The 25,591-nt window shown below is 32.3% G+C and overlaps 1 protein-coding gene across 2 annotated transcripts; it reads right to left on the bottom strand.

The window, feature by feature from the left end:
- Positions 1–300: 300 nt before the first annotated feature.
- Positions 301–25,382, bottom strand: LOC140054283 (DNA polymerase delta catalytic subunit-like). 2 transcript variants are annotated; one of them, XM_072099216.1, is made up of 22 exons: positions 25,186–25,382; positions 24,161–24,268; positions 23,555–23,821; positions 23,303–23,474; positions 17,918–18,144; positions 16,832–16,998; positions 16,137–16,382; positions 15,841–15,951; positions 14,840–15,120; positions 14,126–14,236; positions 13,316–13,429; positions 12,707–12,854; positions 12,267–12,362; positions 11,574–11,711; positions 11,303–11,475; positions 10,579–10,731; positions 9,413–9,515; positions 8,788–8,920; positions 8,300–8,469; positions 2,508–2,605; positions 2,093–2,205; positions 301–1,965 (listed from the first exon to the last, which is right to left on the bottom strand). In XM_072099216.1, the coding sequence occupies exons 1-21, from the start codon at positions 25,334–25,336 to the stop codon at positions 2,109–2,111; spliced, it is 3,264 nt and encodes a 1,087-aa protein (XP_071955317.1). In that variant the 5' UTR covers positions 25,337–25,382; the 3' UTR covers positions 301–1,965; positions 2,093–2,108. The 2 variants fall into 2 exon arrangements, with proteins under 2 accessions (XP_071955317.1, XP_071955316.1); XM_072099215.1 differs by having other exon boundaries at positions 301–2,205; positions 25,186–25,381.
- Positions 25,383–25,591: the final 209 nt, after the last annotated feature.

Genomic DNA, 25,591 nt, shown 5'->3' with positions numbered 1-25,591 from the left:
ATATTTTTCATTGATAGTACCTGTATTAAAAGCATAAAAAACATCAAATATTACTTGTTTTATCTTTAATTTCCCCTGAAATATTATTTAATAATAAACATTTTCAGTATAAATTATGTTTTATTTTTATATAAAGTAAAGTTTCTAGTGAGTGTAATAATATTTTCACACTTTTATTCATCAATTGCAATGTCACAGCTGTCGAGTTAAAAAGTCATTCTGTGTGTGTTGCGACATGAAAATATTAGAAAAAAAAACAAAAAGAAACAACGTAATTTAAGAAAGATAATATGGTACTTCTTTATTATTTTACACATATCCAAATGGCATAGATACACAGTTGAGCTATGATTTCAGTTGTATTACTTAAGTTGAGTTAAGTAGCTTTACATTTATAGCACTATTGTAAAGTTTATATTGTTAAAGGACTATTATCTAATCTGCAAGAGAAATAAAAAGTTACCAATAAATCCGAGTTGTAAGAATTCAATAACACCTATTGTACTTTCTAGAAAGTCTTGTTTGTTTGTATTGTTGAATACCATGATAAAATATGGCACAAACAGATAATTCTTTTGGCATCTGAAAAGTAGTTGAGTCGAGTCAAGTGCGTAGAGAGTAAAGTTTGGATGTCCTTCGGGTGTGGTTCCTCCAAAGTATGTATTTTAACAGTTCATACTGAACAACAGTTTAAAAAATCAACTCTCGATAAAAAACAAATGTATGTAAAGCTGTTTTTCCACTAGTCAAATTTATTGGCACAAATCGAAAAGTGTTGACTAATGCGCATTCATATTTATATTTTCATCTACTTTTTGTGAAAAATTCAAAACAAATTCTTAAAGATGTATTGTCCTACAAAAACATGAAAATTAACAAAATCAGATTTTGAATAGTCTATTTCATAATTTTAGTTATTAAAAGTTAATCACTTCCGCAGAAAAAAATTTTCACTTACAAACTTAAAAACCTATTAGCTGGCAGCCAATTTTTTGCTTTAAATTACAGTTTTTTCAGGTAAATAAATGGTTTTCTTTCGATCCAATTTTTGTTTAAGGTGAATAACTAATATGGAATATCAAAATGGCATATTCAACAACAAAATTATTTTTTCAGGGGACAATATTTCTTTAAAGTAATAAGTTTATCTTGGTGATCAAATTGTATTTCCAACAATTCTGTGAAACCTTGCTTTTTTTCTGAAACATTCTCTTAGCAGTCATTAGCAGCTTTATAATAGTTTCCGATCCCGAAGCATTGAAGCAGAACTGAACCAATTGAAACACATAAATGAATGAAGTCAACTATTTTTTTGCATAGTTAAGCAAAATATCCTTGCGTCTATTTCATCAGTAGACTTTATACCCGATTTAACAAATTATTATGAAAGTTCTGTACATTAACAAAAACATGATGTGCGTACATAAAGTTAATATGAAAGTTCTGTATAAATACAAAAACTGAATGAAAAATTGATGTCCAATATACATAAAGTTATCCAGAGTTTATAATCCACAATGATACTTGTACAAACAGCGTTCTCAAAAAATAATCTCATATCCACAAACAACAGTGTTGATCTTGTATGCAAGACCAGTAAGCCATACTTCAAATATAGGCATAGGCCTACGTACTCTAATCATGGAGGAATTAGGTACTCCTCTATGCTCCTATCAAGTGTATGCTGCTCGCAAAAAATAGTATTTCATTTCGCATGTTCCAGTACACAAACTCCAATGGAAAAACGATACAATACTTGATCAATAAATCGCAATTATGGCACGCCGTATTCTTGGCCTGCAAGGTATATTACAACCATACGTAAAAAAGCTTAATCATCAACAGCAGGACGATTGGTGGCGCTACACAGCGTCTCTAAGACTGTACAGACCATTCCAGACAGTAGTTTGAAGACGTTGAAAGCAAGTCATAGAAACGTCACTAAGGTATTTACACCATTTGTGTCTGTATTATTTGGTTCAACAAAAAGTAATAATTTTCCAGTTTACAATCAAAACAATTGTACAAGAGTTGTTAAGAGTGTGCAGTAACATACCTTTGTATTCTGTAGGTATTGGAAGCTTACGGTTACCTTGTCAAACCTATTGTTACCATGCTGGATTGCCGAACCTCCTGATTAACTTATTCTGATCTGCAAGATCTTTTTGTACTTTCTTACGCATGTAGAAAATAGGGCAATCACGGCTATAAGGAAACAGAATTCAATTAATCAATTATTGTCCCCCAAAAACATGAACAAATGAAGATTAATTAAATCATAGTTTTAATAATGTTAATCACTTCCGTAGAAAAAAACGAAAACAAAATAGCAGTTTTCACTTATAAAAATGACAAAATAAATGGTTAAATTCAACAACAAAAACCCATTAAAGAATTATTTTTTCATGGGGACGATCCATCTTTAATGTTTGATTTCATTTACTTTATCATAATATTGTTTTACCTATGCATAATAGGCACTATTGTATTTTTTATTGCTTCATTACCTGGAACATAAGACGTCTTCATGAAGACTACCCTGACATCTTTGGCATTGCGTCCACAATCTCGAGAATTTCTCTTCCATGGCATTGAATTGGGACATCTTAAAGAAAGAAATTACAATTTAAAAAAATTAATACAATCATATACACAGATGTTTTACCGCCATACTTATTATATCAATAACATTTTTCCTGCTTCTGATAAAAAGCTCATTCATTACTGTAATTTTAAATATGCCCACAGGTCTTGAACACAGAATTAAGTTTCTGGGTATGTTTCTACCCAAAGACCAAGTTAGGCATTGTCTATACTATCAAACTTTATGTCACAAAAAAATGATGTGTCCATATATTGCCATGATGATGTCATATCAATATCATATTTGGGCGTATAACTACAATATTTGGGCACATTACACTTTTTTTTTCATGAAACTAGTTTGATAGTGTAGACAGAGCTTGATTAAATTAAATGTTGGGGTGTATTTTGAATTTTTTTTTTTGGTATACCAATAAAATATTAATATTTCTCACTATTCAATTGTAGGATTTTGTCAATGCTTTTAAATCCATTATAGTAGGAAATTGCCCACTAAAGAGGGCAGTATAATCACATAAAACTACAACAAAACTGGATACAACTTGCAATATATGTATTTTGTATTGTTCCCAAAAACATGACACATGAAGATTAATAAAATCAGACTTAAAATAGGCCATTTTGCCGTTTTAATAAAGTTATTCACTTCTGTTAAAAAAAGACAAAAGATTTAAAAAAAAATTTTAATCAAAAACCATTGTCTGACAGACAATTTAAGAATGTTTTGCTTTAAATTACATTTTTTTAAGGTAAATCATTTTTTGTTTAAATCCTGTTTTTGATCAAAGTGAATAACTATTGGGTGACATTAAAATGGCATATTAAAGAAAAGCTTTTAATAAAGTAAATTTATCTATTAATTTTTTTAAATTAAATTGTTGATGTACTACAAAAAAATTCTAAAATCTGTAAATTTTTTAAACTGTTGAAAATGCCAAAATCTCAATAAAACATTGTACTGTACATGGGATCAGCTGCTAATAAACATGATATATATTATTACTTGTAAAACAAAGAGATACATTGAATTTAAATTAAGAGCACTCGTCAACAATTAGATAAATAAGGTAAAGAGGAAGAAATCACTAAAAACTAACAAATCATCTAAATTGATAATAATGACACGTTTTATTGAAATATGTGGATGTGCCGTGATAATACACAGTGCCTCTTGTCAAGGACCTCAATTGGTTTATCTTCCACTAATAAAAAAATAACTTCCCTCTACAGTTAATTCATGATTAGGATGTTATATATGATATGAAAGTCAACATACTCATGGTATCTGGATTGATGACAGTATTGAAAGCATCAGTACCATCAATCCCGGTAAAAAATTGTTGAAACAATAAAAATACTAAAAGAGAGACAAAATTGATGATTTGGAGAACAACTCCAGCATAAACAATCTTGTTCTCTATAATTTTTCCTGAGTCTCAAAGCGGTTCACTTTTTGACACAAAAAGAAACACCAAAAACCTACCAAATTACAATATTGTTCTCTATAATTTTCCTCTCAAAGCCGTTTACTTTTTTTTAAAAAAACACCAAAAACCTACCAAATTACAAATTAAAAATACAAGATCTTTAAAGATGCATCATCCCCTCAAAAAATAATTTTAAAATGATGTTGTTGTTGAATAGACAATCTTAATGCCACATAATAGGCATTTGCATTTGACCAAAAATTTTCGAGAAAAAGTACTTTCTTGATTAAATTGTAATTTGAAGATAAAAATTAGTTTAGTTTTTATAAATGTAAAATCAATATTTTTTCCAAAATATGAAGTTTGATTTTATTTTTTATTGTATATGTTTTTCATCTTTAATATTTCCAATTTTTTTTAAAAAACATACAGCTATGGTGTTGTACTGTAGCTTTTTAAATTATTTCTATAATTAGAATTGGAAAACCCCAGATATTTTTATTTTTTTTAAACAATTAAAATGAAACTGAAAGAGATATAGACATACAAAAGTACACTTATTTAAATTTGCATACAAAAATTACTAAATAATAATAATGAAACCATTCGTAAACCATTGTTGCCTAACAATACATTACTGCGTTGATGAGGATTGAGTGACTCATTTAAGTTTTAGTTTAAATCAATTCTTTGTAACTCTTTTATTAATTATATAATGAAAATATGTGATTGTAATAAACAAATTTATATATATATTATATATTGTGTATATAAATTGTAATATAAATTGTGTATATTCTATTAGATCATCTATATGGCATTTCATTTTTCTATTTGCTTTCATTGTAACAAAACTATGCGTGATAGCGCTCATCACGTTTGACTAACTCCCTTTATATATTGTCTTGCTAAACAATGTCTCGGTAAAAATCCCGATTTTTTAATAATTTATTTAATCAATATACATAATAATTCTCATAAAAATAACTGTTGATTTTAAAGTTGTGCAATTGGTTACAATAGTTTTTTTACCATGAAACTGCTGCTCAATTATGACTAAATTAGTTTCACTTTAAACTTTTTAAATATTAATCTCAATTTTCATTTTATTAATTAAAAACTAAATACATCAAATAAATTCCATAAACCTCATTTGCTCTAAGATTTAAATATACAAAACATAGCTAAATGATTACTCTATTTTAATATTATCAATTAAACTCAAATAAAATTATTTCAACCTTTTAAAGCTCTGTAAATACTATCAAACTAGTTTGACAAAAACAATAGTGATGTACCCAAATATGGTAGTGATATTCTCAAATATGGTAATAATATGACATCATCATGTCCATATAAGGGCACATCAAATGTTTTTGTCACATAAAGTTTGATAGTGTAGACAAGGCTTAAGAAAATATCAGGCCTTATTTGACAATATTGAATGATTTCGCAGATTAACCTCCTAATTTTGCATGAACTTATATTCGGCAGTAATTACATTTGTGAGACAAGGTTGTTTACCACAAACATATCAATAACATCTCAATTCCAAGATCTCTGACTCATGCTTTCCCAGTTTGAAATTCAAAGAACTGAATTATTTTTTCATCTAAGTAACAAGGATTGAAAGACAATAGTATAGCTACGAGCGTTGCTTACGACGGTACGAACAACTCAATCATTCCAAGACCTCTAACCCTGCATTTCCTGTGTGAGTTCCTATTACAATACAAAAGGTTCAGGGAAAGACGCAGGGAAAGCCATATCTGGTGTTAGTAGAATATGCTAAAAAAACAGTTCTTTGAAAGTGCACATTTCTTTAAATATACATGGCTTTGTGACAGGGATTTAGTGGTCAATTTGAAAGTTCTTTTATTTAAGGATGCATATTTAGGCCAGCCATGTTAGTCTATAATAAGGGTCTAAGAGGCTTGCTATAATGTGTCCCTATCACATAACAATGGTCATTAACTGGAAATGTCTCTGCCCATCCTGAGCAAATGAGTGGTCAAGTGGTTACGACAGTAGAACCATAATACCTAGCCATAACATAGGCAAGGGTTCGAGCCTCACTCGCTCCATGGTTTTGGTGGTAGAACGAGTCTTCTCGGATAAGGGCAAAAAACTGTAGGTCCAGTGTACTCATCTGGCTAATGTGCATTTTAAAGAATCTAGTACATCTTTGGAGACGTGACGAGTAGTGTGTTACCCCAGTGTACTAGTATACACACAGCCACTGTCACACACAGACAGTTATCATAAATCATCCTGAGGGCCCCATGATAAATAAGGTTGAATACAAAACAAAAATAAAAAAGTTGACCCACACACTTCTCTTAGCAAAGCAACATTTATACATGTGAAACATGGAGTAGTGGTCATAGATATGGAGAATCTGTGAAACTAAAAATATGACACAGCTTGTACAATGAGTAATGACAACGAACATCCTAAACCAGTTCTATACAGATAACTGATTGTGCAACAATGGACAAATTTGTGGCTTTGTATATATATATATATATAATAATGGGTTACCGGTAGTCACTTCCAGCAATAAAAATAGGCTTTTGGTTTTTTGACAGGTAGCTATAATTCATAGGAAAGTATCCAAATACCGGAACCCTTGGGCTACTCTAATATTTCTGGTTTTCCAGAAATTCTGGTATTGGTAGAGTTTTAGAAAGTTTTTAAACCTATTCATAATGCCTAAATATAGCAAATTTTCTGCTTCAAAATGTGCTTAGTTATAACAAGGCAATCTAAAAACAGGATGCTGAGCTCCAGAGATCAAAGGGCTTAGCTGTGGCTGCAACACGATCAGTGCCACAGAGAATATTGTACAGTACTGTTGGTATTTGTGGCAGCTAGACATAAGATCAAAGGACTGTTACAAGTTCCTATATTGGCAAGGCGAGCTCAGTTACCTGATTGCCTTGGTTATAAGCAGAAATAAGACAAGTTTAGGATGAAACTGAAAAATATAAAAAACCTAGATAAATATTGGATTTGTGTAAAAGTGTATGCCCTTTTGAGAAAAACATGTACGTTGTGAAATAACATCTTCGTCTATATGTTTATATCATCAATATTCACAAGTGCTCTTATTTTTGGCTTACTCCAATTTCATTTCCAACCACATTATAACTTGTTTTGTTTCCTACAGGAAAAAGTTCAAATCTTACAAGCAACTTTAGATGATTTCAACATAAACAAATCGGACTACCACATTATGAGGATTTAATAAAATCTATTTATGTTTTTTTTAACTATTCATATTTAGGTAATAGTACAGTATGCTTATAACTAAATAGATCAACTCTCACAAAAACAGACATCGTTTGGAACGAATTGCAAGCAACGGATTTTACGTTGTATAAAACAATTTGTGACAGTCAACTACCGTCTGGTTTTGAGAGAGGTTCATTTAAGGAATCTAGTTTCAGGAAGGTTAACCAATTTCAATTTATTTTAGGATTTAAATTTATTTATATTTTATTCTACAACAGTTAGGAGACAAGTCTCCAGCCAGTGGCTATAAAAGAGACCTCCCCCTTAAAAAAACAAACATATACAAAAGATACTCTACTCTGTCTACAAAGACAAAGAGAGTGAAGTTGTTCTGTCATGAAAAAAATTCTGGCATCTGACAGGATTTGAACCCAGGACCCTGGTATTAGAAGCTGAGCATCTTAACCACCAAGATACAGCTAGACAGCATGTGTGCATACAGCTTTAACAGAAGTTGGTCCCGCCCACTTTTTAATGACAAACTATTAAACCCATAAAATGTGTGTACAGGTCTGTCTACGATGTGCCCAAATATGGTAGTGATATGCTCAAATATGGTAGTGATACCATCATGTCCATATATGGGCACATTACATTTTATTGTTACATACAATTTGATAGTGTAGACAGAGCTTAATACTGCAAATTTTTACTATATAAAAACATTTTGGGGTTTTTTTCACCTCAAAAGGTTTTGTTCTGATTTTATCCAGTTACCAGTATTGACATTAGAGGGCAGCATAAACAATTTTCTAACATTTTTTTTTTCCAACATATTTTTCAAAAAATGTATCATTTTTATTTCATATTTACATACAAACATTTCCATAAATGACCTGGATTCCCGGAATCAGCGGTATCCAGGGATGTGTGTTCTTCATTCGTATCCTGTGTTTGCCACAATTCGGTTAATGTACTTATGATGATAAGTATTGTATCAAATTACATTACAAATAAATAATATCAAAATCTACCTCTTTTTGGTATAACTCCGATTCTTTCTCCTTACAGTATTGACATACAGCTATATTATCCCGATCCAATGGTGTACGGCATCCTATACAAGTACTGCGCTTTTTTGTGAATGCTGACAACCCTCCAACCTTCGACGTTACTAACGTCTTTGTCCTAGTGTGGTCACCCTCTTAAAAAATAAAATATATTTGGTTTTTTAATCTAATAATTTGTTCTCACATTGGTTTAGAAGATATGATAATTGACAACACCTATTGTTAACTGCTGGAAATGCAATAGACCGCATACAGCAGTGCCTTGTCAAATTAATCAAACCTAACTTATTTTCCATGGTTAAAATAAAGGCGCTTACGACGTTGAAACATTATATTTGGGTTTTTTTTTCTGAAGCCACTGTGGCCCTTCAAAAATGTTTTTGGCACAGCCCATAATTTGCGGAACGTTGCTTTAACTAATCGTAAGTTGTAAAGCATAAAAATAGACTTACTGAAGAGAACAGAAAGAGCTTTGGCTTCACCAAGAACAGGTTCAAAGATACGCAACAGAGGTCCTTTAAGTTGATTATCTAAATAATACTTTGTGTCAATTGGAATATTATTCTCAAGAACGTAGATAGGATCCTACAAAAACAAACACAGACTGATAAATAAAAATAAACAAATATAATATCTCATCATTGATTGACAACAAAAATAATGATAATAAATAGATAATAACATTAACTCCATCATAAAGGTTAAGTATTGTTCTGTCTAACATTAACTCCATCATAAAAGTTAAGTATTGTTCTGTCTAACATTAACTCCATCATAAAGGTTAAGTATTGTTCTGTCTAACATTAACTCCATCATAAAAGTTAAGTATTGTTCTGTCTAACATTAACTCCATCATAAAAGTTAAGTATTGTTCTGTCTAACATTAACTCCATCATAAAAGTTAAGTATTGTTCTGTCTAACATTATTTTGTTTTTACTATTTCATTTTACTTGTATAATATGCTTCTTATTTAGGATTTAAATGTAATTTTTTATACTTTTCTTTTTGTTTGTTGTATGAAATAATCCCTCTGACCACGGTATACTCCACATTGTAGTATGAAACAAAAACATTACCTCTGATTTCTCGTAAGCCGCAGCACCCTTTGATGCGGAGACGATAACATACGGTACACGGTCACCAAGTGTTGGTGCACTTCCAGCATCTCTTTTACGCATTCTACACACAAAAATAATTATAGTATTTTTAATTAAAATCTGTACCCTTTTTCAGTAAATTTAGTAGTTCCAAAAAAAGCAAAACAAAGTAGTTCATTTAAAGGTATAATCATTCAATACAGAAAATAATGATAAATATTTTTTAAGTTTTGAAAGTTGAATAGTGGAAAAAAATTTTTTTTTTTAAATATATCAACATTTAAAGTCCCAAAAAAATACATTTTTTGAACATTTTAACGTCATATATACAAAATGGGAAAAGCCCCTGAAATATTAGTTATTAGTTAGTGCATATTTATTTTTTTGGGATTGAACACAAATGAATGAAATGAATGTAAAAGAGGAAACATTGCTAATAATTAAACAAGTATACAATTTTTAGACAAACAATATTATATTGTTCGATATTTCTAATTTTGCTCTAAAAATTTTCATCTCTATTATTAGATTAAAAATGTGGTTTTATTGATTAGATAACATTCCATCACAAAATGTTCATTATTAACGACGTAAAGCAATGTAAGAAATTTGACCAATCACAAGTTATGGATTAATTGATCAGTCACTGATCAACAATATATCTTTAATATACTTCTATATACTAAGTGGGTAACTAATACACTATTATAAGCCAATAATATAAACACTAAAATAATAAAAGTTGTAATTTATTATCATATTTATCATCATTTCTTATCATATTTATCATCATTTCTTATCATATTCATCATCTTTAAACTTTCTTTTAGTTTCAATGCTTCTATACCTATAAGCATTCGTAACTCTTACAATTTCTTCTCCTTTAAATCTCTTTTGAAAAAACACCTGTTTCTCTCTCTCTGATACTATTTCTTTTTATCCTTCTTTCATTGTTGGCCTACTGTATATTTATATATATATTTATTTTTTTATCTTTGTTAATTTTGTGTTTTTATAGTTTATTTTGTATTTTCTGTTTGTATTGTTTGAGGGTCCCTAATGATCAGCTTATGCTGGATGGATCACCCTCATAAAATATTGTTGAAATAAATAAAATAAAAAAAATATAACATTAATTCACAAACCTTGCCGCCAACTCAACATGCGCTTGTTTCCCAGCATACTCTTCCCCGGTCTTCGTTAGCTCTTTGGTGATGACAAGCTGTGAGATATCGACTCGATTACACAAGAGGTCAGATATTGTCTGCTTCGCATGCTCAACAGCGCCATCAGGGTCTCTAATAATTAAAAGAATAACGCGTTATAAACACTCTCAATTTCAGACACTAGACCAGTTAGTTCTCAAACATTAACGAAACAACTGTGAAATAGAAATAAAATGTTAAGAGAAGATTCTGGGTTTGAATCTTGTTTTGTTAATATAAATCAATTAAAGTCCAGTATATTACTGACTGCTTTATTAATTTTGTTAATGATGTATTGTTCTCTAAAATCATCATCATCAGACTACAGTTTTAATGAAGTTATTCAATTCCATAGAATTGCATTATAAAAAGACAACAAAAAAAACCAGTTAAATTTAACCAAAAACACATTGTCTAAACCCATTTTTTGGCTTTAAATTACAGTTGTTTTTTGCTGATCCAATTTTTGGTCAAAATGAATAACTATTATGTGATATTAAAATGGCATATTCAACAAAAAATTTCAAAAATATTTTTTTTTAGGGGACAATATATCTTTAATTTATTCATGTGAATAGATTTGCTAGTGAAAAATTTACCTTAATTACACTATTACATTATTTAAATCAGCTAAAGACATAATTTTGCGGAAGATATGACATACCTTTCGATTAATATTTTCTGGAGACAAGTATTTATGAGGTTTGCAACGAGTGGACTGTTATCCCGACGGACCGTCTCTATCCCTTTGCAATCCATCTTATCATGAACATCAGCTTTTGTGAAATACAAACCTGCATACCGTTTCTTATTGATTAATAAGTAAGGAAAATAAACCTGAAAAAAAACCAAATTAAATTAAATTAAATTTAAAATTTATTTTATTTTTTTTAACTTTAAAAAAATGTTTATTTTAAAAAGAAAAATATATTTACTTTTTCAAATTCCAACTTGCACGGATCTGGAAATTCCTTTGTAATCCACTCTGCTGCTTCTTTTCCCAGGTCAATGCTTGCCTGGACAGTATCTACACCAAACTTAATCATAACAGAATCTGTGTCGCCATAAATTACCTACAAAGGTACAACAATTTCAGAATAAAAGAATAAAAACTGTAATAAATAGTTATAAAAATGTACTGAACTACACATCCAACAGCAAGCAACTCGCCAATTACAGGATGGATAAAACTATATCCTCAAGGTTCATTTGAGGTTTAGGTAGTGGAGAAACAGTTGTTAGGTACAACTGTTGTTGTTGGAGAGCTTTTATGACTCTTAGCTACCAAGCCAAGGGTCCTGGGTTCAAGTCCTGTCAGTGTCAAAATTTCTTCTAATGATTATGACAGTTTATAACTGAATAACTTATTCTTGGCAATTTGCCTAAATATATAAAAAACTAGGTCAGGATTGAACCTTGACACTAAGGATTCAACTCGGACACTAGCTAAGATTGAACGCTGACACTAGCTTATGATCAAACCCTGATACTAGGTTAAGATTGAACCCTGGCACTAGCTTAAGATTGAACCCTAACACTAGCTTAAGATTGAACCCTGGCCTTAGCTTAAGGTTGAACCCGGAATTATGGTAAACATGTTAACTACCAATCTACCGTTGCTAACGTACCTTTGCATCATGTTGATAACCATTTGCAACTGTGTACTTAGATTCCACAAAGTCCTTGGTTCGTTCAATCATCATTCTTCCAAATGCTGTTACGCTCTGAAATGCAAGTTTTTATAGAGAATTCATTCCAATTGATACTGCAGTACAGGACAGAAAAATATGATATATATTAATATAATATATATGAGACTGCTGACTCTTGTAGTCATAGTAATCTTATTAACTTTAGCAGTCCCTGACCAATTCATCTCTGTATATTTTACATTATGGTTAGTTGGTCAAATAAATAAATGAAATGAAATATATGAAATAACATTACAAATGCCTGATTTTTTTACTTGCAAAATGTACAAATAATCTTTACTCTTTTTAAATTTTACTGTAACATTCTTAAATGACTATTTTAATTATTATATTTTATTTAAATATATTTAAAGTACCTGCGAGATCTCTAAACATGGTAGCTTGCCAACTTGCGCCCCTGTGAAGCCATACACAGAGTTGGCGCTGATTTTCAAAGCTAGCTGGCGGCCATCAAGTACCTTCTTTCGGAATGGGTCAGTCTCTTTCTTTAGTTCTGTTTTAGCTCTAAAAAAAATTGTTTTAGTTGCTGTTAATTGTCTAGTACAATGATAATCAAAAGCCTTTGTAAAATAGTATATTAATATTAAAATAATCAAACTGTATGTGACAAAAAAATGTGATGTGCCAAATATGGACATGATGTCATATCACTACCATATTTGGGAATATCACTACCATATTTGAGCACATCACACTTTTTTTTCAAACTAGTTTGATAGTGTAGACAGAGCTTAAGAGACAACAGGAATAGGAGGCATATTGAGTGTAAAGAGTAATAGGAGCTCAATAATAGTCCTGGGAAAAGTTCATAAATGTAAGGCTGGTGACCTATATTATGCATTTAACTCATTTTTTTTCAATTAACAAATATTGTAATCGTAAATGTAATATGCATATAATTTATTTATCTTTTATTTAATTCTATTTTTAATCGATAAAAAATATTAAAATTTGTATGACTGTACTTTTTTCTTGCAGATAGCAATCCTGCTAAGACGACAGGAAGTAGACCTTTACGTACAGACGCCTTCACAAAATAGTTCCCAGAAGGTGTTTTGATGTACTCATCCGGATTCAATCTGTAAATAGTTTTGATTTGATAAAAATTAACTAATATGGCATAGAAAATTTAAGACAAAGGAAAACAAAAAGAGGGAAGTTAATATATTAACAATTTTGCACAAAACAATCTACATATCTATTGGTCTAATCTAATGGTTTTTCAAGACAAATTCACATTTTTATTTTAGTACTTCCTGTAAACAGATCAAGTGACAAAATAATCTCTGGATAATGAAAACATAAAACACCTGTTAATTTTAATTTTAGTTTCAATATTATTAATATTTCAGAATTTTGCATGTTTTTTTAATCATATAGGATTATTTTTGGTGCATTAATATCAAATTATTAAGGTCGGGTCAAATATCACCAACATTTATCAAGAAAAAAGAAACAAACATTTTTAAGTCAAATTATACCACAGACTTTTGGCAGACTAATTTTTGCATAAATTGCATGATGTCTCCTGATTTTGATAAAATTTAAATTATCTTTTTGCTATTAAATTTTGGATAAAGAGAAATTAAGAACTTTCGCAAAACATACAGATAGATTGTTTAATCTATTAAATATGCAAAAGTAAATTTGGTTATTATATTTTATTTATTTATTCTTTCTTTATTCTGCAGACATCATAATAAAGTAAAGACAAAGAGTAATCAAAATAATAAATAGAGAAAAACAAACAAACAAACAAACAATTGTACACTTACTTTTCCCGCATACCCTGTGAAAGAAGTGAAGTATAACAAAGATTGTGAGCCTGCATGATGGACGGATACAAGGAGGAAAAATCTAACGTTGCAATTGGAATATTGTAATACCTGAAAATGTTAAAAAATAATTAATTAAAAATTAATTATAACTAAAAAATGAGGGTGACAATTTTTGCAGTTATTATTATTAATATTTATTCAGGCAAAAGATACATTTTAATACAACTCAACAAATTAAACAAGACACAAAAAAAAAAGAAGTAAAATCATAGCCATAGTTATTTTTTAATTTTTTTTAATCTTTCCCTTTTTATATTTATAGAGTTTCTCTATTATTCCTGGCAGGTTTCGAGTTAACTTATTGTTTTATAAAAATCAAGTTTCAAAATTCTCTCTGTAACGTTTTTTCATTAAGTGATGCGCCCTCTATAAGGCTTTTTCCGGTTTTAGAACAAAACAAAAACAAAATACCTCCATCGAACATCCCCATTTCAGGAACACATCCATTTCGAGAACACACCCACATTTAGGGGACCCACCCATATTTAGGAGAAACTAATGATGGGCTATATATATGGTTTTAAAACTACTGTACCACTAACCCCTATTCATGGGAGACATTGGTCACTAAGGTAAGGGTTAGGGTTACTACAATGAAAGAAAATGTATGTGTCGCCCTCTATTATGTTGATTTAACTGTAACATATTTACCCTTTTTCTGGTTCAATGACAGTAGCTCCTACATAATCATCACCAGTGTCCACTTTTTGAGTTGGCATTAACAAATCCTGTTCCTTAGAATGCCTCAACAACTGCGATACAACCTTAATCTGCTGTCCTCTAGAAAGCAGATAAGTCATCGGTACACCCGTGACTCTGGCCATCTCCATGTAGTTAATAATACACATGAGTTTTTCAAGGAGACGAATGGGTAACATGGCGTCTTTAAGACAGTACACGGCAAGTCTACGCCTAGTCTGATTGGAACCATTCTAAAAATCGAAAAAAAATTATTGTAATAATTTTGTTTGTATTATTTATTTATACTTGGTAATATCTTCAAAGACTGGTTTCCCAGTTATGATCAGTTATGATCAGTTATGATCAGTTATGATCAGTTATGATCAGTGGCTGTGTGTACTAGTACACCGGGGTAACCCCCTACTCGTTTTGAAAGATGTACTAGGTTCTTTAATGTGGACATATGAGCTAGTTGTGTACACTGGAGCTATGGTTAATGAAACCTAGTTTAAACTTACACCTGATTCACACTATGATACTCTTACCAAATGTAACATTGTAACGTATTGTTACCTTGGACGAACCATAGTAAAGTGTTTCATTAGATCGATGTAAATTTGTGGATAAAGTTGGTAATTTTTGGAGGCCTCTAAAAGATTACATTCATGCAACAGCAGTGTAACACTAGTGCATATATATTTAAGAGGTTATTAAAGCTACACTATCAAACTTTATATAAGAAAATGTGATGTGCCCATATATGGACACGATGATGTCATATCACTACCATATTTGGGCACATCACTTTTTTGATAGTGTAGACAGAGCTTTACACAGCCTTTACATTACATTATACCGTGTGTGAAAGCACTGTGCCTCAGTAAGATTATCCTACCAGATATTCTTCCATTTGTTATATTTGTGTTGCATGTGTGAATTGGGTATAACAATTATTTAGTATCTTTTCTTACTTGTAGATCTGTAATGATTGAATGCTGTACATCTTCCTTTTGTTCTTCTAGGAAGTGAAAACTGACAGCATTCAGTCTGTACGAACGCAATTTATAATCCCGCAAAAGAATCTGTAAAACAAAAAAATCCTTTAGGCTTATTGGAGAGTATAATTGAAGCAAGGAAAAATGTACATAAATGTCACACTTTTTGACAACATTTATTATAGGCAGCTTAACATTTTTTAACAAATTACAATGCAATAGATAGCATTGTAGCTGTTAAAAGGTTAAAAACTTTAAAATGAATGATTTACCTGGAATAAATCGAATTGAACTCTGCCCTCAATATTCACAACTTTGTTCTCTCTCTTGCCCATCTGCTTGGACTGAAATGTTGAATCTTTGATAACACTACGCGTGTTTAGGACACGTGCTAAAAAGGGGAACTCCTTAACTTTCAAAGTAGCTGCACGGTTCAGGAGGTACGGCATGTCAAAGTTCTGGATATTGTATCCAGTAATAATATCAGGGTCAACGTCCTTTATAAATTCTGACCAACTCTTTAATATAAAAGGATATAATAACATTTATAATAATTCATTATACATAATTAAAGGCAATGATAAAAAAACATGACTTGGATTCAGAAAATGTGTACATGTTTAATGGACTCATGCATGCATGGATTGAAGCTCTGTCTACACTATGAAAATATTTTGACAAAAAAAGTGTGATGTGCCCAACTTATGGTAGTAATATGACATCATCATGTCCATATATGGGTACATCAATTCACATAATGTTTGATTGAACTTTAAAGAAAAATAATGTGATGTGATGTGCCCAAATATGGACATAATGATGTCATATCACTACCATAGTTGGGTACATCACATTTTTTTGTCAAATTATTTTCATAGTGTAGACAGAGCTTCAATCCATGCATGCACGAGTACATTAAACACCATACCATACCACATTTAAAGAAATTTATGGAACAAATTTGTACCTTTAGTAAATCTCTCTCATTCATGAAGGACAACACATCGCTTCCAACTATGGGTGCGCACGAGTTGAGAGTGAAGACGTTACGAACAAATGGGTCCTTCTGCCCCTGGCATATAACCATGTTGGCTATCTGAATGACTGGATCTTTGTCAGGTTCTGGAAAAATACCTAAAAAAGAGACGCAATTAACTATGGGCGTCTGGATGCTCAATTAATGTCCTAATTTTTTTTAATCTTATGAAAAAGTCAAATTTCACAAAGAAGATAGAACAGAGGGTCTAAAACACTAACCTAATTCTTAGTCTGTAAGTAAGTAATATTTGTTGCTTTCCAAGAACAGTAAAATTTATAAAACAGCATAAAATATGAATTAAAATAAATACATAGACTAATACAAACATTAAACATGAGAAATTAAACATGGAAAGCAGAAGATAACCCTTGTTTCCAAAGGGGTCCCCAACAAAAGGGGTCCCCAACAAAAGGGGTCCCAAACAAAAGGGGTCCCAAACAAAAGGGGTCCCAAACAAAAGGGGTCCCCAACAAAAGGGGTCCCAAACAAAAGGGGTCCCAAACAAAAGGGGTCCCCAACAAAAGGGGTCCCAAACAAAAGGGGTCCCAAACAAAAGGGGTCCCCAACAAAAGGGGTCCCAAACAAAAGGGGTCCCAAACAAAAGGGGTCCCAAACAAAAGGGGTCCCAAACAAAAGGGGTCCCAAACAAAAGGGGTCCCCAACAAAAGGGGTCCCAAACAAAAGGGGTCCCAAACAAAAGGGGTCCCAAACAAAAGGGGTCCCAAACAAAAGGGGTCCCAAACAAAAGGGGTCCCCAACAAAAGGGGTCCCCAACAAAAGGGGTCCCCAACAAAACACATTTATACAATAACAATACAAAAATATAGATCTATTATTATTCATTATTATAAATTACTTAGCCTAACCTTCCATGATAAAAACATCACATAAGATGCTGTATGATGGAATTTGCATATAACATTGTCATATGTGGAAATAGATGACTGAGTGCTTCTCAGATCTTAATTCTTCCCCACATGTAACTGCATTTGTTATCATTGTCAAACAGCCTACCTTTTCTACCGGCACATTCTATATCGTAACTGAGTATCCTGAAGGGCGCCACTTTCTGCCACTCGCCTTCGGCGGCGTGACTTATGAAAGCATCCCATGCGACATCAACTTCAATCTGACACAGCGACTGTTTGTCAAATTCTCCGTTACCGGTTTTCCTTATATGGTACTGGTTTGCTGGCAGTTCAATCCAGTTGCAACCGACGACTTCGGTATCAACCATAAATCTGTTTACAATAAACATTTTTGGAAGGTACACTAGGGGTCTAGGTATGTATGGACCACTAACTGTCCAAGTTCAAGTTCAAGTTAAAATTTATTGTCAAATACACAGTAAATGAAATTTGCCTTCCAAGGTTGAAATTACAGTAAAAATAACAACAGTTAAAAACATACAATACTATACAATGGATAAGATAATATATAAGAAAATATGCTATGTATAAAACATTATGAACAGTATAAATATTAAAATACTATATAAAGAATAAAATATAAAACGTCTCAAGTTATCTTTTAAATTGCTTGTTGTATTGCCTGATTGCACACGGAAGAAATGATTTATTATGACGCTCAGTCTTCTTAATTGAAGGAATCATCCTTCCGGATCTACTGAAATTTATAAAGTTAAAAAGAGGATGAGACTGGTCGTTAATTATACATTTTAGTTTTTTCTCCATAACCTTATCGCATATATCATGGATAGATGGGACGTTTGCACCTATTACCTTCTTAGCCATTTTTATTATTCTCTGTAATTTATTTGAGTTATTCTTAGATAAACTATTTAGCCATACAATACAGCAAAATGTTAATATGGACTGTATCATAGCCTGATGGAATAGAGACAGCGCATCTCTGCCAATCTTAAAGTTTCTTAATTTCCTTAAGAAGTACAATCTTTGGTTTGCCTTCGCATAGACTTTGGCAGTGTTGGCGTTCCATGACAGTTTTTCATCTATCCATACTCCTAAATATTTATGTTCACTAGTTGTGCGGACATCATTATGTTTGATATTTAAAGGTATAAGTTGCCTCTTAATTTTACGAAAGTCAAACACAATTTCCTTTGTTTTATTTACATTAATACTTAGACAGTTCATATCACACCAGTTAATTATATTATTAACTTCAGTTCTATACGTGCTCTCATCATTGTTTACAATTAAGCCTGTGATACAGGTGTCATCAGCAAATTTAACTATTTGACATCTTCTTCTCTTCTTCGTATTAGGAGCCAACTTCATATGTGAAGACTCTGCTCCTCCAACTCTGTTTTGCTAGCTCTACTGTATTTGGTTGTGTATTATTGTTCTATTTAGTTATTCTTTTACAGAGAGAAACTGACTGCCTTATTTATTTATAATTATTATTATTAATTATTATTATTATTATTCTTATTTTTTTTAATTTTTAAATTTTTTTTTTTTTTTTTTCCCCTTACTTCTCCTTTCACTTTTCTTTCTCTCTTTTCTTCCCTTTCCCTTATCTCTTTTTTTAAAGTTATATATACATGTTTAGTATGAATATATATAATTATTGGATCTATCCTATCTATTATATAATTGTATTGTATTCAGACACCTTGTAAAGAGTAAAAAAAAGAGTAAACTGTACCCAACATTAACACTATGGAAGTCTACCGTCCGTGCCAACCGCTATCACTTTCCTGGGCCGCTACCTAGGAGGCAGAATAAAGTAGCTGGATACCCATTTACCCCGCCTCAGCCATCCAGTTGCCCAGCGAGCTGTCACCAAGACAGAGACTCCCAGAGAGTAAGTTGTGACAAGGGGTACCCTATTTAATTAAGTTTGGACAATATGGGTTTTGAATTCCAGAATAGAAGTACAATTTACAACCTTATCTGGTAGATGATTCCAGTCGATGGCAGTGCGTGGAAAGAATGAATACCTAAAATAATCAACTGTTGAGTGAGGAATATGGTATGATTGACTGTTCTCTCTCCGACTGGGTCTACAGGTGTTTTTCATGACCAGTTTCATATCGGCTGCTACATTGCAGTAGTGTATCTTATGGAACATTAACAGTCGAGCTATCCTCCTCCTCTCTTCCAAGGTTTCCCAACCAAGGACCTTCATCATTTCGGTTACACTTGACGTGCGCTTATAGTTGTTGCAGGCAAATCTAGCCGCTCTTCTCTGTACCATTTCAAGTTTACCAATTAAATTGGAATTATATGGGTCCCAGACGGTGTTAGAATACTCTAATAGAGGGCGTACACAACATTTATATGCAAGGCCTTTTATCCGTTTGTTCCTGACACACAAGTTTCTTCGCAAAAAGTTGAGTGCATTATCTGCCTTGGAAGTTATGGCATCCACATGGGAGTTCCACTTCATATCTTGGGAGATGTTGACGCCAAGGTATTTAGCAACATCAACACTCTTTATTTCGCTTCCACATAGGGTGTATTTCTGCTTTACTTTCTTCTTCTTCTTTCTTGTTATTGTGAGAAGCTCACTCTTCACATGATTCACTTCTAAGGTCGCTTGTATATAATGTGAACAACAATGGAGATAACACGCATCCCTCTGGGGCACCGGTGTTTGAAACAATGATATCAGAAAAAACATTATCAATTCTAACACGCTGGGTTCTGTTTTTCAAGAAATCTCTGATCCATAGACAAACAAAAGGATTAACATTCATACTAACTAATTTATCAAGAAGTATGTTTGGTTTCATTGAATTGAAAGCCGAAGAAAAATCTAAAAATAATGTCCTTCCATATTGCCTAGGTTTATCCAAAGTTTCATAGATTGGATGCAAGAGGGTAGTTATTGCATCGTCGACACCTCTATTACTACAGTATGCAAACTGATTATTATCAACAAAAGGCAACGTTTCTGTAATCAATACATCTTTAAATAGACTCTCAAAGCACTTTGTAATAATTTGGGTTAGAGCAACAGGACGATAATCATTTAATATTTTCAGCTTAGGTACTTTACTTATTGGGGCTATTATTGAATACTTCCACATGCATGGGACACAAGAAGAGCTTAACGACCAGTTAAATAATCTACAAAAGATAGGCGCAAGTTGTTTATAGCATGACTTTAAAATATTGCCAGTTAGTTTATCTGACCCAGCTGCTTTATTTGGCTTAACACCCTTAAATACTTTCTCAACTGAAAGCAGATCAAATTTAGGTACATCAGATTTGGTTGTATTTAACTCTAGGTTCAGTTTAACATCATTATCATTAGTATTATTAATTTGGTCATCATTATCAAATCTGTTAAAAAATATATTTAGTTTATTTGCAAAGTCCAATGGTCGGGATCCGGATGGAACTATTGTTGGGTTCTGCCTTTTCGCGTTTCCAATAACTTTCTTTAATCCATTCCATGCTTGCTTGGGGTTACCGCTATCAAAATCATTCTTTATTTTCTCTCCAAATTTGCGTTTGGCATCATTAATTCGCTTTTTCATTAACTTCTGAATACGCTTCTTTTCCATAACATCATTATTGCGAACAGCTTGTTGTTTTTGCTGTAAAAGTTCTCAGATATCCTTAGTGACCCATGGTTTACTATTTGGATAAATTTTTATTTCCTTCTTTTTAATGATGCTAGACTCACAAAAATTAATGTATTCAACAATTGTTTCGATAGTGGCGTCAATAGAATCTGTATTCATAAACACATCCCAATTCGTAGCTTCAAGACATCCTTTAAATTCCTCCATACTATCATCATTTGTCCACACTTTGATTTCCTTGACCATTGGTTTACTTTGTTTTAACTTTTGTTTATAAGCTGGTATTAAATGAATCATCTTGTGATCTGATTTACCAAGACCTGCCTTAGGCGACGACTTGTACGCGTTCTTTATGTTGCCGTAACAACAATCAAGTATTTTGTCACCGCGTGTGGGAAAGTCTACGTACTGATAATAATTCGAAACCTTCTTGAGGTCGCACGAGTTAAAGTCATCAGTGACTAACTTAACAGCATCAAGGGATTCTGTGTCCAGCTCACTTAATATGGTTTGAATGTCAGATGCAGCTACTTTCATATCAGCTCTCGGGTGGATGTAGACTACTGTGACAAAAATGTTATTGAATTCGCGAGGAAGATAAAATGGACGAAGCGAAACAGTAATGAGTTCATAGTTAGTAGTACACCGCCGATATTTCACCGTAACATTGTTGCACCATAGACTGTTGACAAAAACGCAAACACTGCCTCCAATGGATTTTCCAGAGTCTAGTGTTCGGTCAGACCTTTCACATGAGAATCCGTCGATGTTTGTATCAAACTCAGTTATCAATGGACCACTAACTGTCCAGTTATCAATGGACCACTAACTGTCCAGCTATCAATGGACCACTAACTGTCCAGCTATCAATGGACCACTAACTGTCCAGCTATCAATGGACCACTAACTGTCTAGCTATCAATGGACCACTAACTGTCCAGTTATCAATGGACCACTAACTGTCCAGTTATCAATGGACCACTAACTGTCAAGTTATCAATGGACCACTAACTGTCCAGTTATCAATGGACCACTAACTGTCCAGTTATCAATGGACCACTAACTGTCCAGTTATCAATGGGCCACTAACTGTCCAGTTATCAATGGGCCACTAACTGTCCAGTTATCAATGGGCCACTAAATGTCCAGTTATCAATGGACCACTAACTGTCCAGTTATCAATGGACCACTAACAGCCCATATCAATGTAACACTAACTGTCCAGTTATCAATGCAACACTAACTGTCAAGTTATCAATGCAACACCCAACTGTCCAGTTATCAATGAGCCACTAACTGTCCAGTTATCAAAGGACCACTAACTGTCCAGTTATCAATGCAACACTAACCGTCAAGTTATCAATGCAACACTAACCGTCAAGTTATCAATGCAACACCAACTGTCCAGTTATCAATGAGCCACTAACTGTCCAGTTATCAAAGGACCACTAACTGTCCAGTTATCAATGCACTACTTACTTTCCAGATATCAATGGACCACTAAATTTCCAGTTATCAATGGACCAATAATTGTCCAATTATCAATAGACCACTAACTGTCCAGTTATTAATGGACCACTAACTGTCCAGTTGTCAATACAACACTAACTCACTGTCCAGTTATCAATGCAACACTAACTCACTGTCCAGTTATCAATGCAACACTAACTCACTCTCCAGTTATCAATGCAACACTAACTGTCCAGTTATCAATGCAACACTAACTGTCCAGTTATCAATGTTACCATAAGTTAAAATTACATCCAAAATTTTGCACACTTTCAGAACAACTTATGACTTACAAAAATGAAAAAGATGCTACGGAGTGCATCATTTAACACAGTTGAACAAATCATAAAATGAGCGAAATAACAACTTACCTAATCTCAAAGTCTATATTGCTTTCATAGCTTTGATGACACGCAGACGGATATGGCGAGAAATTGACAGAACCGTGCTCAAGTAACCTCCTCGCAGGTGCTATGAACTTCGGAGTTGCCAATGTGATTTTTAGAAACGGCTCTTTCTTATTTCCATGGTAACCATAAATACCTTAAAGATAATGTTTTAATAAAATGAAATCATTACAAATAAAAATATATTGTACAACAAAATCAAAGGCTAAAACTCACTTTCTTTGCTTTCCATGTCAACTGCTAAGATGACCTCTGCTAGACTATCTTTATTTGACCTCATGTCACCCAGCACTGCTTTATTCAACTGGTCACGGACTATCTGGCAGTGCTTTTCCTGGAAATCTCTGGGGGCCTTGATGTAGAAGTAGGGTGTAAAGCCATGTATATGACACAGTACACTGTTCCCAGCCATGGTGATGCCGAACATTCTAACAATAGGTGTAGGGCCATTAAGGGGGCCTGGCATGTCCTTCATATGTGTACCTTTGAATGAATGAAACATATATCAAACACTTTAATTCTCTAGTAAGGACAGGAAAAACAATAAACCATTGAGACAAAAGTACTTTTTTCAATTTTGTTTTAAGATTGGAATAAAATGAAGTTATATAATACAGAATACAGAAACCAAGGTGTCTAATGTTGGATTTTAATTAAATCTAAATTAAGGTCAATGGGCAACGATCTATTGGGTTCGATTAGATATAATCAGATTTATTTTTATAATAGAATGAAAATTATCTATTGTGTTTGATAGACAGAAAATTCTAATACTCTTAATTAGTATATTTTTCTTTTAGACTTAGACACAAATGTATTTACCGATATAATAGTCCAAATCTATTTGTTGAAATAGCAAGCTATCTTCCTTTGGATCAATAATGGGTGGAGCCGGCCTTTTCCATTTTTCTTTACCAGTAGTTGACGTGCCTTTAATGAAAATAAAAATAATAAATAAAAGGCATACACTCAATAAATTCACAAAAGAAATAATTTAATTTTACTTAGACCACAACACTCTCACTTTGATTGAAAAAAAAATCATTTTTTCATTTATTCAAAATCTTATTTTAAATGATAATTTTATTAATAATACTCATTTTAAATGTCAAATGCGTTAAAAATTGCTTTTTGCATTTTAAATTCTTAGAAAATTGATAATGATCGGTCTTAGCATTTAAGATTACACTTAAGCGTGTCAGACAAGAGAACAAGCACTTATATTTTAACGAGTAAAGTGTACAAGGTTATATCCATTAGGCTACATTATCGTGGGGAGTAAGTGCATTATTTTTCATATATGCATGAATTACATGCATTAGTTCGGATACTGATAAGTATAGCGCGTCATATAGTCGTCTCAATTCACTTTTAAGTGGATTTTTTAAATATGGCTAATGTGAGGGTGATGTTAGCAGGTAGTAGGTTAAATACTTTGATTAAATGTTTTAATTACACTTGAACACCACAGGCTACGGAAAAAGTGTAATAATAAGGTTGCCAGACAATTGGAGGTTTCTACATTGGAAATGTATATGAAACCCATTATTTGTGAAAAGAAAACATAAAAATAAATGATATTACCAACACTCCTGCGTATTTTTTGTTTTTATGTTTAGGCAAATTGTCAAAGATAACCATAAGCGAATTCATTCTATCCTTCTTGAATGACAAACATATGCACAAGATGCTTTACTTAAACAAAGTCTTAATACAAGTCTTTGGAAGTGGAGTTGTAAATTGTCATTAGAAAAAATTCTTACACTGGCAGGACTTGAACCCAGGACCCTTGGATTGGTAGCCAAGCATCATAACCAACAACTCACATTATAGTGAATTTTACTTACAATCTTTGATAGAATCGCCTTTAGTCATTGCCGACTCCAACTGGTCAAAAAGTGCTAACTCTTCTTCAAATGTTGAGGGATCGTCATCAAAGTCGACGTGGGATCTCTTGGCGGGCGGACCAACAGTTGAAAACAACTTGCGCTTTTCCATTTCTACGAATCTATAAAAAATATGTGAATATGGTAATAAAAGATCAAAATCTTCATGTGTGCTTGGAAATACTGTAGCAAAAACGCAATACAGAACTGTTTCCACTTCAAACTCAAATTGATCAGCAGTTTACCAATCAAACTTTTTAAAGAAATTTTTTCCTGAAGCAGCACTTTTAATGTCATGTTTGTTCCTCTATAATTACACGACACGTGCTTTAAAATATAGAGCAAGTACTCTATTATATTATAAGAG

This window comes from Antedon mediterranea, chromosome 7 (assembly GCF_964355755.1).
Source record: "Antedon mediterranea chromosome 7, ecAntMedi1.1, whole genome shotgun sequence".
NCBI lineage: Eukaryota > Metazoa > Echinodermata > Crinoidea > Comatulida > Antedonidae > Antedon > Antedon mediterranea.
Note: the sequence above shows the minus strand (reverse complement) of the source record. Positions and strands in the feature narration are given on the sequence as shown.